This window comes from Athene noctua, chromosome 2 (assembly GCF_965140245.1).
Source record: "Athene noctua chromosome 2, bAthNoc1.hap1.1, whole genome shotgun sequence".
NCBI lineage: Eukaryota > Metazoa > Chordata > Aves > Strigiformes > Strigidae > Athene > Athene noctua.
The window spans coordinates 131,408,537-131,428,690 of NC_134038.1; the positions used below are offsets into that span (position 1 = coordinate 131,408,537).

Genomic DNA, 20,154 nt, shown 5'->3' on the forward strand with positions numbered 1-20,154 from the left:
TTATATTTTGTTGTGGTTAGCTAAAAAAAATGAGGCAGTACATACAAAAGTTGCGCATTGCAAGTTTTACTAAACATGACTTTTATCCAAATTACATATTATGACTTAATTTGCTGCACCTTCACTGTAATGAGATTGTTTTATTTCATGTGTTGTAGAGAAATGTACGTTCTTGGAGAGCCAGTGATCAAGAATTGATTGATATTTTGTCTTAATAAAGGATATTACATTTTCTTATAATTGTGTTAATGTAAATAATAAAAATAATGATGATGAGAATAGTAATAATAATAATAAAGTTGTTATCCTTTCACTGAATATGATATTTAACAGCTTCAGTAGTGATCAGCTGATTAGCAGTATCTTGGTTTGTTAGGTTTTTTTAAAGTTAAGCACTGCAGTTGCTGTTTAATACATCTGCAAACTTTCTGTAGATGGTCATTAAAACTATCTACAGGAACCCCTGTGGTGTGTGTATGCTTGGGGGAGGGGTGGGTTTTGGTTTTGGTTTTTTATTCATAGAGGAACATTGATGTAGAAATCAAAAGCCTGGAGTAAAAAGAAAACACTTGTTTCCAGAATAGTGAAGACTTTTTTTTTTTTTTTTTAAGTCTTTGAAAATTTGGAAGTAGTGTGGTTTGTTTTTATTGTGAAAACTCTCAGGAAGAACAATTCCAAGTCGGTGCCATTCTTCCTAGCTGAATGGCGCTTGGTTTGTGAAATGGAGCAGCTGCGGTAGTTTTAGCTTGGCTCACAAAACCATTTGCTTTTTAATCAAGAACTTCAGATTCTGTGGTAGTTGTTCATGATGGAGATGGCCAGCTATGCCCTGTGAGACAGCTGTAGTATAATTGAGACAGACTATGTGAAGCAAATATAAATGCTGGATGGATGTCTTAAAAGCAGAATATTCACTAAACTAACTGAATTTTTAAAAGGATGACAAGCATTAACACAGGCAAGAATTTATTACACAATGAAACATTTTATGTACAGTGATGTTCTTACATATATTGCATAAAACAGGCTTTAAGTCCTCAGCATTAGCATTCAAGTTACACAGTGCAATAATCCAGGTTTTGGTGAAGTGTGTATATAACTGCATAATGAGAAATGCCCCACTTTTCCAGAAACATTGTTACCAATATAGTTGATGTCTCTTTCTTAAAATGTCTGGGATGCGTTGTTTGTGTGAATGTATGTGTATATGTCACATGATCATACATATGCTTATTTTAATAAAGATGCTTGTATTTTATCAAATGGAATAGAAGGCTACTGGTGGCACTGAAAGGAGCCATTAATCTTTGGTAGCAGTTATGGCAGTTACACATTTAGAAAAAATTTTTAAAGAAGTATTAGAGAAATAAGGGCTCCATCTCTTATAATGTAAAACCTCAGACTGACAGTTTGTTTGAGAAGGGATTTTTCTAAATAGCAGTTTGACTAAACCAAAAATATCTTGTTTCACATCAAATTAAAAAGTGCTGCTCATATGTTAAAAAAAAAAAAAAAAAGGTTGAGTTTTAACATTTTGTAGTAATTTTATAGTCACAGTTAATACGTATTTTGAACTTGGAGTAGCTAGTTGTATGTTTCATGCTGAACTATACATTCTTCATATAAGTGACAAGTTTCTTATGGATTAATTATACAGATCAGAATGTTTCACTCTTTCCAGACAGGCTATTTCATGCTCTTGCCATCTTTTACATAAAGTTTAGCTTAACTTTTTAAAAAGACTTTTCCCAAGTTATATGAAGATTAAGGTCCTTGTGGCAGAATATGATGTTGCTCCTAGATGTTCTCCTTTGTTTTCAAACACTTTGTCCCATTTTATGTTTCCAGTGTGTGCAGTCTCAAGCCTCTTTGATGCTGACTAATTGGGGGGGGTGGGAAGACAATGTAAAAGGGTTAATCCGTTACACTGGTATTAATGAGTCAGCTGGATCCCTGCCATTCTCTCGTTTCTGGTTCACTTAGCACTGATTAGCACAAATGACACTTAGTTTTGTGGGAAGCAAGCTAGGAGGTTGGTAGGTAATGCAGACCTCAGATGAGAACAGCCTGGTTTCAGGTTAATACAGGTAAATCAATCCATGCCATGTGGGATGAGATAAGAAAATAATCCTGTTTTCCTGCTGGACCCCTGGGAACACTGCGAGTGTTGGAAGGGCTAGGATATTTTCAGCTCACATGTGGTAGATCAAAAGATGGTCAGGTTGTTTGCTGAACTCCATTCTCTGATGCACTGCTGGGTATTTGAGCTTTGGATATACTCACCTGCCACCCCTGTATTAGAAATAAGATGGTGAAAGAAAGTAATTGTTCACATGTCCGTGCAACTGAGAACCCCTTTCTTAAATCTGAGATCTCTTGTGACAAAGTTTTGAAAAGGTCTGACTGGGTATTAATGCAGTGGTAAATATTTCTATGGTCGGTCCTGAGCTTTTAATTTGGTATTCAGGGACACTAATAAAGAGACACTAATTCCAGGATGTGTTGTATTTTCATTTCACTTTTGATTGCAACTATAACTGTAAATTGATCAAAGAAGCAGACGGGGAGAAGGAAATCATGCTTCAGAACACACTTGCAGTCCAGTTACTTTTTAAAATGTTTTTTATTGATTTAGAAATAAATTAAAGCAAGGCAAACTCAGAATTCCTCTCTTACACCTTCATTCAGCATTTACGCTGAAGTCCAGGTGAAGCTTCAACTCCTGTCACCTCATGCTTCTGGCATTGATCTTCCCATGATTAAGTCAGAGACCCTTGTTCCCACCTCATTCCTTCATGACAGGCATCATTTTACCTGCAGTGATGCCTACAAGGCAACACATGCAGGGTGGCTGCAATATGGGATGGGCCTCAGGCAAGTAGAGGGGGGGTTGAAGTGTCTCTTGTGCCAGAGCATTTTCTTCCTCCCCAAATCTCTTCAGTTGCTGGGATGCTCTAGGAGTCATGCTCACATTCCACATCTGAAACTCTTCTTGCTGTAGCAGAGCTTTTGTTCTGATCCCATTGCAGAACAGCTGCCTAGGTTTCATCTACCCCTCATGTTGGAGGATGGTGTAGAAATCATGGATTAGGTTGCTTATAGGAGTGTTTGACTTCAGATGTCTTCATTTGGGAGCAATTCTTCCAATTTAGTCACTGGATAGAAAAATGCTTCCCTTTATGTGGAGCAGGTGTTTAACATAGGTGCCTTCTGGTGACCTTTTGGGGAAGCCTATAAGCGATAGCTGTTTGGGGAGCCTGATTTCCTAATTTAGGTGTCTGTGTTGCGGTTGTTCCCCTTTCCCAATAAATTAATCCCAAAACATTCTGTGCATTTGAATGCCGCACCTACATTTTGACAAACTCACAACAGGCACAGTCTTCTAACCTCCAAATGGATTAGAAAGTTTGAGACTGGTTGTTTTTGAGGCCTTCATTCCTAATTAATGCCTTTGGAGCAGGACAATAAAGCAAAGGAATTTTTTCTAACCACAAAAGATTTAAAGTTAAGTAATGTGGGATATCTCAAAGGCAAAATCCTGTATGCTGTCTTCTCAATGTCTGATCTTACTCATTAAAGAGTTGTTTGGCCAGTAGCAGTTTTGCAAGTGAGGATTATCTGATTTTATCAGCTTGCTGCCACCCAAAAGCAAAGGTGCTACTTTCCTCCACTTCAGTGAATCTTACTTTGCTCCAGCTCCAGTGTTTGCTGGACTTTGTCAATTGGCTCAATTCCCAGAAAAAGATAGGTTAGTAAGCGGAAAGTCTGATGTTTGTCAGAGTCACTGCAAGGGCAGGGCCTTCGAGTGAGTGGAACAGGAATTCCCCTCTTCAGTAGTGGTGAGTGATTAGATCAGCTTGATCAGCTTGCGTGGTCTCACACAACATCACCTTTATCCAGGCAACAATTAAAGATGACTGATCATCTTGCATGCAGAAATAGTTTCTCTGTTGAGAAAATCACCCTGTTTTAGGCTAGCTCTGTATGTAGCTAGGCTGATCTTTTGCCCTTCTGAAGAAGGGCCAGTTCCTTCATCCCAGTTCAGACTCTACACTCTTGCCACTTTATTTTTTCTGTAATTTTGTGTACTTTCTTCTGGCTTAGTGTTGTGCTGCTCTAGTAAGGTGAATTGGTTCGAAGGGGTCGAGTGATGGAGCCAGGTAAGGTAAGAGCAAAGACAAAAATGGGAGGTATAAATGGAAACACATCCTAGGGCATTCATGAGCTGCTCAGTTGCCTCTTAGTGTCTCATCACTCAGTGCTATTCAGACACCTGATAGGGAGCCAGGTCTGCTTACTGAGGTGAGAGCTAATTCAGCCAGCAGAAACAGTTCTTCTAGATTAGAGAGCTGAGCGGACACCCTGAGGAGCCAGACTAGCCTCAGAATGGATGAGGGGAATGGAAGGAGCAAACAGCTCAGAGCAGATAGGAAAGATGGGTCCACAGATTTGACAGCATTGAGTTGTTATGACAGGAACCATGTACACTATCTGTCCTGATATGGAGCTTGTGTGTGTAAACCTCTAGGCACTAGGCCTGTCATCCTTACCTCTTCTCAAAGAAGTCAAAGGAGATACGAAATCAGTTGTCTTCCAGACAGAGGCTATGTCTTTGGGGAAGGAAGGGGTGTCATTTTGTGTTCATGCCGCTGTTTTTTTTTTCCTTCTAGTTTTTCTGCACATCAGGCTACATAATGATTGTGGGCAGATCACAGTGTGAGGATTTTAGGTTCTGAATATAGGACACATTCCTGAGTAGAGCACACATTAAAGCAGTACCTGCATCATGGAAACTGAATTCTCTCTTGTTTTGTGAAAATCATTAATTTACCGTAGTGGCTGCCTATCCGATACAGGAGTTCAGGTCTTTATGACCTAGAACTTCATCTGCCAGTTTTCAACTAGCTGAATAGGTTTCTGGTAGCACAGCCGTTTGTGTATGGGATGGGTTGGTTTGTTAGCTTGTTTTATAGGGAGACAGCACGGTGACGTTGTTGGTCTGTGCTTTTTTCTGAGTACTGAGTTCATAATGGACATGGTAAGGAATATGGCTAGAAATAGGAAAGAATATCAGTATGACTGTTTCAGGTCTCATCTTTGCAAAATTCCTCATGTTCAAGGTTCAGCTAAATGCATCTTAAACAGAAATTATAAAAATTGCATGACCTTACCTACTTTTTTACTACTATACTCACAAGAAATTAAATACTTGGATGGATCATTTGCATTGACCAAGTGAGATTTCAGATTTTTCATAAAATTAATTTTCCCATGGTAATTTTTAAAGCCATTTTATGGAAATTCTGAAAGAGCTGTCATCCAGACTAAGGCTATTTGCTTCTCAAGGGGGCTTCTTGAACAAAGCAATTCAGCTTAGTGTTGTGCTTGTTCACTTATCTGATTTCCTGGGGCTGAAAAAGTAAAAATGAATACAAGTTTCTCATGAGGAGAAAGCAAAAGACAGAGAACTAGTTGCACTGTTGACCCCTTAGGAAGAAAAGGAAAAACACTAAAAATACATATTAATCTCTATTTTCCGATGGCCTACTGATAATAACAAAGAGGAGCATTTCCCAATATAATAAATTGTTTGCTTCTTTTGGTATGTTTAAGAACTTCTTCATGTTTTTGATATGTGAATGCTAGCACACCTTTGAAACTTTCCATGCTGATTTGTATGTCTAGAGCGGAGACTACATTTAAATCCGAAATACTGCCTTCTGTTTTTTCCTGATGGAAAGCAAGACAAATGCTACGAGAGGGTATATTTCCACAGGACAGTTGAGCCACCTAACTATCTGAAGAATGGGTCATCCTCCTGCTTGCTCCTGGAAGCAGGATTACTTTCCATGACCTGTGTGCCAGCTCTCCCAGCTCATTTGATGTCTTTGATTTAGCTCACTAAACTGACAGAAAACTAACCCAGCAAGGAAGGAAATATGCATTTATCTTTTTTTTAACCAGTTCAGTGAGCTTAGGTGGCTTGCAAGATCTTAGGAGACTCTGGGAGCCACTATAAAGGAAACAGCGAGAACACCAGGGCTGAGGGGAGAGGCAGGACTGCTCCTTTTGGCAGCACTGAGCTGTTAGGCTGACTCAGCCTTGTTGTGAAAACTCACCCTTAGGTAATAATGTTAACACTGCAGGTTGACTGACAGTTCTTCAAATAGTAGCCAGAAGGGAGTTACCAGATAGGCGCAGTTTGTTTTTGTAGGGTGGCCTTGTCTGGTTTTGGTGTGTTGTGTTTTGAAACAGATACTCATTCTATTCTAATTGTGTTACTGCATGAAAATATTCTTCAGAAAAATTACAAGTGCAGGGTAGATCTGTCTGGGAACTTGACATTGAGCAAGTGGGTAAGGAGCCACAGAACCTGGAAAAATTTGTATTTCAGCCTCTGGGACAATCTGCCTGTTGGATATTTGGGAATTCAGAAACTTTTGTGTTTCTGGTCTGCTGAACATTGCAATCTCAAAAGCCTGAGACAACTTTCATCTTTTGAATATCATTAAGTTTTTCTTAGATCTGGTGGCCCCTGTTAACGTAGCTGACACATCACCATGGATCTTGAGTGCCCATAAGCCTGGAGTTCTTGAAACCCTGGCTGCAGAGTTGGAAACCCACTGCAGCTCACCCTGAGGGCTCCCTCCCCAAGGCCTCTGGGGAAGTGGGTGGTTGCCATCTCAGGAAACAAGAAATGCTCTTTTTGAAAACTGCCTCTCTGCTTTTGTGCTCTTGAAGCTGACATGAATCCTATGTGGGTGTTCTGTTTTTTTGACAAATTGAAATGTTTTCATTTGATCTAGAAAATGCCATTACTGTTGAGTTTAAGGAAGGGACTGATGTACAGTGTAGGCATAACTTGGCATAAGTGATCATAGCCCTCAGGACAGTTCCACACCATTAACAGCTGATGATAAAAGTTACAGTTGACTATGACCTTTCTTCATGTTCTCCATGTAAGATAAGAATATGGTACAAAGTCCTGGCAGAATTTAATATTTTTTTTTTAAGAATTGCTCAAGTACTGCACAATTTTTTCTTTTTTTTTTTTTTTTGCTTTGCTTTGTGGACAGTGTTAATGGTACTTTTCGGTGTACATGCAAGTGTTTGGACACTTCAATGAAAGATGCAGCCAAAAACACATGAGCTGGACTTTTGTATCTGTTGCCCTTATATCTTTGTAAATGGGTATTTTAACATGGTGGGGCTTTTTTAAACTTTGTAAACTAACTTTCTCTGTTCAGAAATTCTCATTCATCTCTTTTCCCCTCAAAATAACCTCTGCCCTGCTCTTTGGATACTTTTCAAGAAGCCTGCTAGTGCTTTTTTGTGCTGATACTTCAATTTTTTTTTCCTACCAGATCTCCACTACTGTGTTTGTGTAACATGAAAATGCAATTGAAGGATCAAACAATGTTTAGAAAGGTTTTAATATACTGAAGCCAGAAATACTAAAAATCTGTGATGCTATTTGTCTTATTACCTTTAAATTCAAGCAATCTAGTGATACTATGTTGAAGTGAACATTTCTGTGTTGTCTACACACAAGTCAAAAGTAAAACAGAAGTTCCATAGTGTAGTATTTTTCTTCAAAACTGGCTTTAGAATAAAGTTCCTAGAAATACTAAACCAGCTTAAAGCACCAAAATAATCAGAAAATAACACTTTAATCCTAGTTAATCCACATTATTGACCTATGTGCTCAAATAAATAAATAATAAATAAAATTATTTAGTCCTTTAATTGTCTGTGTGGAGCTGGTAATTCACGCGAGAGGTCTGATCCAAAGATTAGCTACCGTGCTTTTTTCTGCCATTTCTGAGGAGACGTTAAATGGATTTATGGGGGTTTTTTTTGAGGAGACTGCCTACTTCTTAACCTGTTTTGCTTGGTTGGTTTTTGGTTTTAGATCCCTTTCCTAAATCTGAGGTAGATCAGAAGATGGTAGTAATACAATGGAATTAACAGTGTAAATCAAAAGTAATATTTCAAGGAGTTATGGAAGCAGAGATATTTTGTTTGCTTTATTGAATTGTTTGTTGAGATTGCTTTTGGATGTAGGTTTTCCTTTCTTTTAGTATTCAGAACCTTTGTGTAACAATTTTAGGTATGTTTATAAACTTGTTCCTACACAAAATCCAAACAGAGGGTTTATACTTCTTTTTAGAGGAAAACAAAATATGCTGTGTTCAGAAATACTCTGCAAGCATGTGTCAAAATGCAAAAGCAACAGAGGATGTACCATAAGGTTTTCTGCTCAGAATTGACATTATATAGTCACACTGACATAAGATTGCCAGGCTGCCACCTAGGAAATAACTCAGAAAAATACAGTGAGTTAAGCTTTTTGAGCCGCCGTATTTGTAAGTCTTCTGTTGGAAACTTAGAATTTGTGATTTAACTTCCTGCATCAGGTATATTGGTGCCTGTATGTCACACAGGCACACATAAGCTGTGTGTCAGTGTATTTATGTAACTTCGCGTGTGATGTTTATGTTTTAAATGAATTCTGCTTAACTTGGCTGCAGAATGGAGTGGGGACTTCCATGCCTCTGAGAGATAGTAGCACTTTAAGTATGAAATGATTATCACTTTGGAGAAGATTTCTTATAATTATGTCACATAAAACACTCACTTAAATGAGTGTTCTGTCTTATGCATTAATTCTTCTCCCACAAAGTACTAATTCAGCTTTCTGGTACTTTGAGAGTTTCTAGAAGATGTAACAAAAAGAGTTCTTAATAACTAACATGAATGTTGTAGGCAGCTGCTCACGCAGGAAAGCTAGTTATTGGGATGAGGTGGTATATGATCACCTGCTCATCACGGTGCATCCCACAGCAGCTAGTGGGACAGATGTTTAAGTGGCCCTAATTGGGTAGACTGAGTGACTGATTTACGGATGCTTCTGTGTAATGTAAACCACAGAATTCATTATGCAAAAATGATTTCTTCATTATGCAAAAATTATTTCTTGTTTAAACATACCTGAAATGCTATCAAGATAGAATAAAACATGATGTTCCCTGGAATAGGAAAAATGATGACGTTCTGTTTCTCAAGGACCTCCTTGAAGATCTCCTAGTCCTTGTACCCTATTACAATAGCCCTGGCCATTTCTCTGCATTATTATAGTGGCCTGCCTTCCATTCATTCCCAGTGACCGACCGCAGCAATATTTGCCAATCGACCTGCTAGCAGACCACGAACAGAGAACAAGGGGTTTTTCCTTCAGCTGGGGCATTACTCATGGTCTCTTTTTACTACCCAGCTGCAGATTATTATATTCTGTAAACATCTCTTAAGTCTTCCCTCTCTGTGCCAGTTTCAACCACATTTGACAACATTTTCCTGCATTATCAGGGACAGAAGATTGGACATGTAAATCAAATTCCTTAGGAAACCATCTTAAATTTGCATTATTTTTATTCTAACATAATTTGCATTTATGTAGCAAGCTTCATATGCAAATATTAGACTGTCGACTCCTCAATTTTTGGCAGGCAAATAATTTTAATGCATGCTAGACCTACTGACATTCAAGTTACGCAGTGTAACCAAGAGACTGAGCAGGCAGACCACACTGCAGATTTTTAAGTGCTAGGAAAATCTCTGTCCTTGTCAAAGTGGGCTTCAGTTTGCTGTTTTCATTCTGGACAGGATTGCTTTTAGAACCACATCACAGATAAAACAGGAGGAAGGGAGTCCTAATCTCATAGTTAAGTGAGGATAGTGAAATAATCTTAATTTCATGGTGAAATCTTGTATGTTATAATATTTACCTTTTGAACAACACCTGAGCCTGTGATCTGAGATAGGTTTTATAGGTTGGTTTAACGAGTGACAAGAAAATGATACTGCTGAACAGTGTTTAAGAGGAGTTTGCTTGCCAGCCGTACTCTGTGTGAGCTGTACTATTGTCTTCAACTGAGTTTGTTGTTGTTGTTACCAACGTTTCCCCAAAGCCTCTTACTGCTCATCAGGATCTGAAGAGGTAAAGTCTTTCATTGTTTTGAGATTAAACTTTTTATCATTCTTCCAAGCAAAATAAGAAAACTCAGGAGGGATTGGGAAGGTCACGAACGTCATATTCTCATCAAAGGTAAAGAAGACAAAGTTAGGCAAGAGAAACGGAACAAATAAAGGCAAATAATATTGTCTTTATCTCCCTCCCTTGGAAGAGCAAAAAAGGATCTAGTGGGAGACCGTAACCATGGAAGAAAATCTATCTTGCAAACTGCTGCTTCTTTTGCACTTGTTGCATACCAGTGCATCCATATAGCAATGTAGACACCTTTCACTACCCAGGAAGCAGATCTGAGAGTGAAGTGGAAAGGAAGGAGATTCTATAAAGGAAGGAGAATCTACAGATTTAAGGAACTTCTTGTTTTATTCTTAACCTTAAAACAACATACTTATTCTGTGGGGTGATTGAGTTGGCCTAGATAACCATGACAGTAAGATAACACTCTGATTATGTAGACAATAAATAGAAAAAAAAAAAAAAAGAGGTAATCAGTTGATAAAACTTTTCTTTTACAAAAAAAGTAGTTTAAATGGTTTACTTACCTAGAAAAATATGATTCATGTGGGCTTGGAAGGTTGCATTTGTTTTGATATGAAGAGGAGGGGCTTAACTGGCAGATGAAGTGAATGACAAGAAGATTTAAAGGTTCTCTAGGAATGTCAAGAACAGTGACTTACTGCATGTAGAGACTGGCCTATGGCATCTAATCTATGCCTTCCAGACAGTTGTGCAGATTTATTTTTTTTTTAAGGACAATGTTCATGATAAATACTAACATATAATAGATGTGCTAGAGGCTCGTCCGCAGAACAGTATCAGTTGAGCAAAGGAAGAGTAGTGAATAGTTTTGAGGTTCTCCCTGAAGCATTGGCACACATGCTCAGATAAGCATGATTGTTGGGTCAGAAGACTTAGAGGACATACATACTTATCCTGTGTAGCTTTTGTTTTTGACTTCTTTCTTATAAATTGATTGAACATGTCATAAGCCCTTACTTAGTACAGGTTGTACTATGTTTGTTGGTTGCTTCAGTACTAAGGATGTATTGAGTAGCTGATAAATCACGTTGCCTGCTCATTCCGATAGCAAAACTAGATAAGAAAGGTGCGGCAGCGTCTAGGGTAATGAAATCTAGAAGGATTTCATTAGCTAAAAGGAAAAGTGAGATTTACTGAAAGATAGGCTGTGGTGAGGGGGTTCAGTGTTTTTGTGGGCTACTTAGAAAGGCTAGTATGCACATATAATGGAGGAGAAAGTACTTGCATGGATGCATCATACCAGTAAATCAGAATGAGATTGATCTTCAGCATTTCTTTATGCTTGACATGAAAGTATTATAAGTTAAAACCAAAATAACACTTCATCATTGATGATCCTGGCTAATGGATGAATCAGTTCTACAGCTTTCTTTGAATATGACAGTGGACTTGGAAGTAACAAATAATAGAGGAATAGATATAACTGAGAGACAAGAGTGGCTGTGGAGTCTCCATCTTTGGAGCCTTAAAATTCATCAGGGACAAGCACTTGATGAACATAGTTTCACTTTGAAGTTAGCCCTGTGCTGAACTGGAGGTTGGACTTCTGTGATCTCTAAGGATTCCTTCCAACCAAAATGTTGCTACAAAACTTTGGCTTTTGACTCATCAACTTTCTGAAGGAGTTGGGCACCTCTTAAAAGAAAGCTGTATAAATGCAGTTTGGGGGAGCTGGAATGATTTAGCCTCAGTGAAGTGATTGGAGATGGAGTTGGATTTAAACTCTAACGGTCCTTTGTTTTAGGATCTAGAAAAGCTTTGAAAGAACTCAAGCTTTTAAGTAGTTGGAAGCACAAAAAAAAGGACAGAAATAAAAAGCTTTTTGCAATCTTAAAAATAGGTATATCTGGGATACTGAAACTCTACAGGAGCCACTCTAATCCTCTCATACTGTTTTTCCATCTTCCTAAAAGTTCTCATTTGGGAAAAAGAGGTTTCTGTAGGGGAGTTTTTAATCAGTGGTTTTGCTGTGATCTTGATAGTGGGATGCAGGTTGAGAAGACCCTAACAGAATTGTTTAGGAAAATGGAGACTCTATATTAAGATCACCTGCAGAAGGATGGGATACCAAAATGAAACTCGGTGGCGATTTGGAGTGCCACTCCCATAATCTTCAGTGGCATGTTGGATTTGCTATTCCTCTTTATTGGGAAAGGACTGAACCTTGTTGCTTCATGTCTGTAAATGCAAAAACATTCAGGATAATGTTTACCTTGTTACAGTTTCCCCCCTCCCTTTTACAAGTTTGAAAAAGTCAGTCTTTCAGGGTTCTCAGTCTGAAGGGTTTATATAGATTTTTCTCATGGTTCATCAGGATATTTAGAGAAGATACTGGTAAATTCTAATCCCAGTCAAAGATTTATTTGTAGGACCCCTTAATACTCAGCTATAAAAACACTCTTGAAACTCAGTGTAAGCTGCCAAAGACTTACCATGTGCCTGCTTAGGTTAACACAGACCTCTGCCTTAGCATGAGCTTACACAGACTTCCTTCTCATTCACCCTTATGCAGCATAAACTCTTAAACTCTTGTTTTGATGAAAATTGCAGCTGTGAAGAATCTTTTTGCTGATATATTGGATTTTTAGGGGGTATTATTAGCTTGTTGAAATGAAACTGCTGTTGATAAAGCTTTGATATGAAACCAGTATGAGGTGACTTGAAACTAGGATGACTTCATTGTTTTGCCAACTATACATATTCTTATAAGGTTATTATGTATTGGCCATGTGCACATGGAAGCTAATGAGGATTAATGTGTAGGTTTTATAGCACTAGTGCTAGACAGAATGGTAGTCCCACTTTTAAGAAAAGAGAAGAACCACCTATCCATCATTGTCCCATTTCTCCCATTGAAGAGGGCAGCAACTGGCCAGTGTCCTATTTGATTCAGATGTATCATTGAGTGGTCTGTTAATCACCATTGGGAACTGTCAAATTGCTTACCATTTATTATATTTTTCTCTAATTGTATACAGTCCATTCAGGGAGGGTGGACTAGATGGTCTTTAAAGATCCTTTCCAACCCACACCATTTTGTGATTCTGTGCTTATTACCAGAGATTTCTAAAGTTCTTCCTTCTGTCTTCTGTGAATTGTCTCAATCCCATAAAACTAGCACAATTTTGTGTTCTGAGTACTGCTATCAGTGTTCCCTGGTATCACCCCACTGCAGTCTCCAACTCACTCATTGGGTGGGAATTGGCTGGTAAACATATTTTACTGATATTCTGTATGGGCAGCTCTGCACTCTTTGGTACTAAGTGTAGCTATGGATTCTTCTTGAAAGGAACCAGGGCAACTGAGATGAGGCTTGAGGATGGAAATGGCAGTGAGGAGAACAGCAGCCACTTGATATCCATTGCTGATTGCCCATCTCCTGTACGCACAAAGGAAAGTAACTTTTTGCTAATAAGCTTGCAGGGGCACTGGAAGTAAATGGAAGCTGTGAGACCCTGACAGTGAGTGCTGGAGAAGCAAGCAGGGCTGGGGAGAGACTGAGCAGAAACACACTTCACCATTGCTGAAGGAGCTGGAGGCTGTTTAAATAAGGCTGAGAGAAGAGCAGGACTCAGAAAAGTGATACTGTCAAACCCTTTTTCACAGAAGCACAATTATAAGGACTCCTGAGACTCAGATATTCAGAGGGGAGAGGGAATTACAGTACTTAAATATCTCCATAGATTGAAAGCACTGCCACTATTGATGGCCTGAAGCCTGAAGTTCTGTTAGCTTATTGTGGAGCAGAGTAACTTAAAATTGGTGTGTCTGGCCTCTCTTTCTTCCTTATCTTAGGGAGAGAGGGGAAGATTTATGAGTAAGAAAGAAGGGCAAGAAACTGCAGTAAAACCTTGATGCTTCCACAGAGTCAGCCTCTCCTGTTTTCAGATCCTGCTAATCCTCTCCTAAAACTTTTTGTCTTTTTGCTTTCAAATAAAAGCCAGAATACTCTTTGTTCTTGCCATTTCTGTGCAGGGTAAAGAAGATAGTGACAAGCAACAAAGAGTTAAGCAACTAACTAAAGTATAATGGAAAATAGCTGTGTTCCTTTTGAAGCTGAAGTTGACATTTGAAAATCCATGTATTTGGTAACTAGTTACGGCTTGCTGTGTTGCAATGTTTCACTGTCTCACAGGATTCATGCGCAGACCGGGAGAAATGACAATCTAAGTTATAGAAGACTCTAAAATATATTTACAATTGGTTTTAATTTTTTAAACTGAGTGTGGGAGAGACTTTTAAATGCTGTCTGTTGATCAAGAGACTACACAGCTTGAGGATAACAAAATGCTGGAAGAGGAAAGAGTATAAATAGAAACGCCACTTCCTTGTTGAGTAGAAGCCAAACTTGTGGTTGAACCTTTCTATATGAGAGTTCGCTGAGGTCCAGATAGGCAGCTGAATGCAGATTTCTGAAGAAACCGAAAATTCTGAGGTCTGAGGCGGGACATACATAGTACATACTGAAGACTGGACTGGGTGTTTCTTTCCTGTGCAACACCTGGCTGCAGTTCTTGGAAAAAGAAGGTACCAGTAGAACTCAGAGAATGCTGGTCTAAGTCCAGCACCAACTCAGTGAAAGAAGAAACGTATGTCTGACCTTTGAGTGCAACACCATTTATTGGGGCCTGGAAGAGGCTTAATATAACTTAAAAACAGCCTCCCAAGACCGAAGATTTGAAATATGGGCTTATCTGGACAGTAGTGTAAATATGTCTAGTTCTTTCATTTCGAACTTGAAAATATTTTTCCATTGATAAGTAAGAGAATATTTTATAGCAATAAGCATGCTTATTTTTTTCCTGATAAATTTTTCCAGTAATGTCCTGCATATTAGAGATTATGCTGCTAACGTGTAAACCATATTGCACTGCATGGAGCGTCCTTCATTTCTAATTCTTATAGTCTCTAAATAGTATATGACATTTTAAAATATATTACTTAGATTATTTTATAATAGAAGTTTTATGACTAAAATTTTGCATAGTGCTTTTAAACCAAGGGATATATTAGCCGGAATCTAATTGTTTTGTAAAATGAATTTTGTCTGTTATCTCTTAGTTAAAATACAGCTTAAAACTTGCTGTAGTTCAAACATTAATTCAAGAAATCTTATGGCCTATATTTATACAGGAGGTTAGGCTAGGTGTTTACAGTGGTCCCTCTGGCCTTATCTATGAACATATTTGCAGTTCAGTTCTGATGAAAGACCGTTTGGGGGAGTGGTGGTGGGTATTTGGTAGCTCTTCCTACTAAGGTTATGTGTTTGTGATTTTTTTCAGAGCCAGATTTCAGTTGCTTCATTTGGCAAAATTGTAATTATATACCTGTTTACATCAGGATTGCATAAGGGAAATGGTTTGGGGGTGGGGGGGTTTTCAGGGTATTGGTGGGGAGGAGTGGTTTAGTTGTTTGGTTTTTTTCCCCAGTCAAAAACTATCAACCAGAATGTATAAAGTGCTCAAAAGAACTCACATTAGTTCCCGCTCCCAAAGGTCTGTGCTCTCATGGGATGTCTCTTTATTCGGTGTTTACCTTCATCTACCTTCCTAATATGTAGGTAGATGGGAAGAGGAGATTGCAAGCTTGCAGTGGAGAAGAGAAAAAGCCAGATCAGAGGGAAGCATTTGAAAGGCTGAGCCTGAAGAGAGAAGAAAAACTATGACTTCCAGTTAAGGCAAGAGATTAGAATTTAGGTCAATGGGAAACCATGGCAAGCTGAACAACAAAAATTCAGGGGTGGCTAAACAAGATGGGTCAGCTATGGCAAGCTCGATAAGGTTGGGAACTGATGGAGCTGGGGAAGTATGTGAGAATTAATTCATTATTTGGGCTAGTAGAAATAAGGGTGAGTAATCTGTTTGGATATTTGAGATAGGAACCAGTGAAAGAAGTACACAGAAAATACTGATTTCTCTGGAGAACTATTCTATCTTAGTGAACATCTTGGGCGGCTTGCTGTGCAGCTGCTTGTAGCTGTTTTAACTCCATTAACTCAAATAATAACAATCGATACAAAGATTCATGGCTTATCCTTGCAGGACCATATTCCTGAAAATTTGGTAAGAGGTTGGGATTTTCCTATTTGCTTTTTTTCCCCCTTTTTTTAGTAAAGAAGAGCTCTGCATTAAAGTTCAGATTACAAAGGCAATTTGAGTTTTGAAACACTATCGATTTTGCTACGTTTTGGCCTCCTTAAGAACTTATGACCTCTGGGAGTTGAATGTCAAAGTTCTAAATCAAAAAGTCTAATTTCTGTCCAAATTAGCTGTTCTGATTATTCCTTTCCTGTGAACATTTTTACATTTTTGACCTTTTGGTCTTGATTTCACACAAAGATATGTTTTCATTTTAAGAAAAACTAATCACAGGAAAAAAGTATATTCTGGATAGCATTAACACACATGAATTTGTCGTGTTTTTTGCATATAAAAACTTCCAAGTGCTTTCTCAGAAATGGTATGTAAAGACAAAGAGTAAGAAGTTGGTTCCTGTGTTTCTTAAATCTCCAGTTTAACTCTCTGTCAGTATGTTTATGCATACATCCAACTTTACCCAGTATGCGTCATTTCACTGGCTTCAGTTAGCTGTCCCTTTGCTACTGACTGGCTATGCAGCTCTTCCCTTACACACTTGATGAGTCTTTGTGCAGTCTGCTTGCATTTTCACAAGTCTCCATGCAGCCAGCATAAGTTCCCTTGACAAATCTGGATTTTAGGGAGGAGTATCCTGTAGAGTCTTTCCTCCTGCATCCTTCATGGAATGTTGGACTCGAAGGGAATACTAAAGGTCATTCATCTTCCTTGTCTTGGCAGGATTGAAACTGTTTGTGACAGATGTTTCTTCAACCTACCTCTGAAATCTTTTGGAGACAGACCACTGTTTTGAGAGACCATTTCCTTAGGTTGTTTCAAGTGCTTTAGTAGCGTTACTCCTGGAGAAACTGATTTAGCCTAAATTTGGTACATTTTAAACTTGTTTGCACTCTCATCCACAGCAAACATACCAACATATGTCTTAGTGTCCTCTTCATATATCTGTTAACCATTTTCATGCCTCTCCAAGGTTTTGTGATGTTTCATTGCAGAGCACGTTTACAAGACCTCTAATAATTTTTCTTGGAAGGCCTCTATTTCATTACAAATGTAAACTAATGGTTTGACAGAATTTATTTTCATGGCTGTTACTTACCTCATTGTCTTATAGGTGCTTACAAATTTTGTTTTTTACAGTATTGTGGGGTGGAATTGAAGATTAACTGACTTCCCATCTCCTTTGGTGTCCCCCCCCCCCTTTTGGTTTTTTTTTTTAAGAGCTGGTGCAAATACAAGCCCTTTGGAGTCTTTTGTGTAGAGAATTACTAGTTTACTGAGAAACATTTTTCAACTCCGGTAAAGATCTTGAAAAGTGTAGACATTAATGGAATTATAGGCATTAATGACCTATAACAAAGATAATTTACTGATGATTCTCAGAATGCACTGTTAGGAATAATACTTGGGGATTAAAAAGCAGACCTGATGACTAAATATTACTGCTTGCTTTCATTAGATACTTTACCTAATATTGCATTGTACTCAGGGGACGTGACCAGTCAGTCCTTGGGGGTCGATGACAATGTGGAGCAAGCATGTGTGGACCTGGGTGTGTCATTGGTTTCCAGGCTAACTGGGCATGGGCAGAAGCTGGCTGCCATTCCTGATGGCTTCTGCCAGGTATGGCGACTCTAACTAAACCGCTGGAGAAAATGGAACAGGACAGCCAAAACCACAGGTTTAGCAAAGGAGTTGAACTACAGTAACTTGAACCCTTTCATTTAGTATTGTTGCTACAGGACTCTTTAAGGATACAGACTTTCAAAATACTGCATTAAACAAAGCAGTGCCAGTTAAAATTAAAACAAAACCAGAATTATGTGGCTAAATCTTTCACCTTTCTAAGTTGTCTTCTCTTACAAACTGTTTACTGAGTAGCACTAACAGCAGAAGGTGATAATCCACAAAATCTTTACAAGTCCTTGTACACCCTCCCACTGAAAAAAGAAGATTGGAGAAGATAGGCTAGGTGGGTATTTGTTTTACAATATCTGAGAAACAAATGCTGGGGTTTTTTGTTTTACTGCCTCTGCCTTTTTAATAAAATTAATAATGTACCTTCAGTCTTTAAAAAAAACCCGAACTCTTGTTTCTAGTTTATTGCTGCCTGTCTTAGATTGCTTTCAGCTGCAGCTTTTGGGATAAACCAAATCATGTGTCCTCAGTAAAATCCTGGACAGAGGTAGCCACGACTGTAATGGGAAGAGGTTAATGCCCAGCCTGTTAAGTAGTCATTGTCCTGGTACGGTCAAACCCAGGCAATTTCTCTCAGTATGCTGTGTCTCTCTTTCAGCACTCATGCACAGATATCCTCTGTATGGAAACGAGGTTAAAAATGAGGATAGAGTAATGGTGCACATGTCCTCCTAGCCTGACATGGCACTGGGACATGATGGATAGTGCGTCCGGTATCACCTTCGCAACAGATATCCATACTGCTGTCTCCTTCGTTTGACACTTTGCCGCTACTAGAACTTAATGGTCCTAAAGTGTGCAAAAATAGAGGCCCTGCTTTTTTTCTTTCTCTTTTTTTTTTTCCACTGGACTTTTCCTTTAAACTAATTGACACAAGGTTTTGCAGACTACTTCTCAATGTTTTTCCTTGTGTTCAAAATTGTAAAATATAAATGTGGCAACAACGTTCTCCCTTTCCCAGGGAATTGTATAATTTGATTTTAGGAAGACTCAAGACTACTAATTATTCTATATAAAATATCAAGGATTTCAGTGATTTAATAGATTGATTTGGTTTTTTTTTTCTTTTTTTTTACTTTGCTAGGTGACACAATTGATGATCAAAGTAGAGAGTCAAAGGATAAAACTTCTTTTCCAGAGACCAGACCAATGTACAACCAACCTCCACAGGTAGGAAACTGTTTCCTTACACACATGATGAAACTTCCATAGCAGCTCATTTAAGAAGCAGGAATGGCCTGCAGGAGGTTTCAACATATTCACATCCTCCACAGACAGAGTTCCTATTCAGCCTTCCTTGTCATCTATCATAAAAGAAGCACTGCTAGTAATTAGATGACAATATTATCAAGGCCTGGGCTGTATGATATTGCCGAGTATCTTATTTTTATACTTGAGATGTGCAAGCATGAAGCTAGCTAGAATGTTATTGCATAGAAGCATTAGCATGGTGAGTAGTGATGGAAGATGTCAAACATTTCTGTAAGTCATTTATTTCCACAGCTACCATTATAAGTAAAATGTTGTAAATATGTGAGTATAATAGACTGTCTTCATTGTGTGTTTGCTTTCACTTTCAGTACTGTGTGGCTATAAATCTGGACTTTTTTCTTCATCTGGTTTACTTAGTATTTAATCCATGTATACCAACGAGGACTTTTCAGCATATTTCTGCATAAGATGTACACGTATTTTCTTCCCTGCCTCCTCTGAAAACGTTTCTGCAATGAGTATGAGCCTGTTTTCCATTGCCATATGGCAATGGAAGTTTTAGATGTTTACTTTGAGACCTTTTGCTTGGACTATTTGTGCTTTTGTGGTGTTTTGGGTTATTTTCTTAACCTATACTTTCTCTCTCTCTTTCTCATATCTAGCCTTGGAACTAACTGTGTCTCTGTCTCTCTCTCCTCAATGCCATTTTAATATTTATTACTGCTAAGTCCCTTCATATATCGGAGTTGTATGATAATGTGGCATCTTTAAGACTGGTCAACATTTGTGTGTAATCTGTAGTCTTTTTTAATTTCAAATTAAAAACTGTGTCTGATACAGAAATATTTAATTAATCATAAGTAATGAGTGGTTTGCCTTCTGATAATGTGGAAGTATGAATTAGTTACAAATTAATCACAAAATCTTAGTCTGGCTTCTGGATCCATGCACATCTGAGCTGGTGTGTTTTGCAACTGAAGTCCTGCAGTTTTGAGGCAGCATAATGCACTGATGTTGTGGTTACCTACTGCACAGACATAATTTCCCTTAATGTGATGTTCTCGCTAGGTATTGTGAACTGCC

The 20,154-nt window shown here is 38.4% G+C and overlaps 1 protein-coding gene across 2 annotated transcripts in view; it reads left to right on the forward strand.

The window, feature by feature from the left end:
- The window catches only part of UMAD1 (UBAP1-MVB12-associated (UMA) domain containing 1), an 82,911-nt gene that overhangs the window by 45,211 nt on the left and 17,546 nt on the right, over positions 1-20,154 (forward strand). For both annotated transcript variants that reach the window (XM_074898016.1, XM_074898017.1), the window contains exon 3: positions 18,944-19,029. In XM_074898016.1, the coding sequence (XP_074754117.1) occupies positions 18,944-19,029 (86 nt within the window). The remainder of the gene's footprint in view (positions 1-18,943; positions 19,030-20,154) is intronic.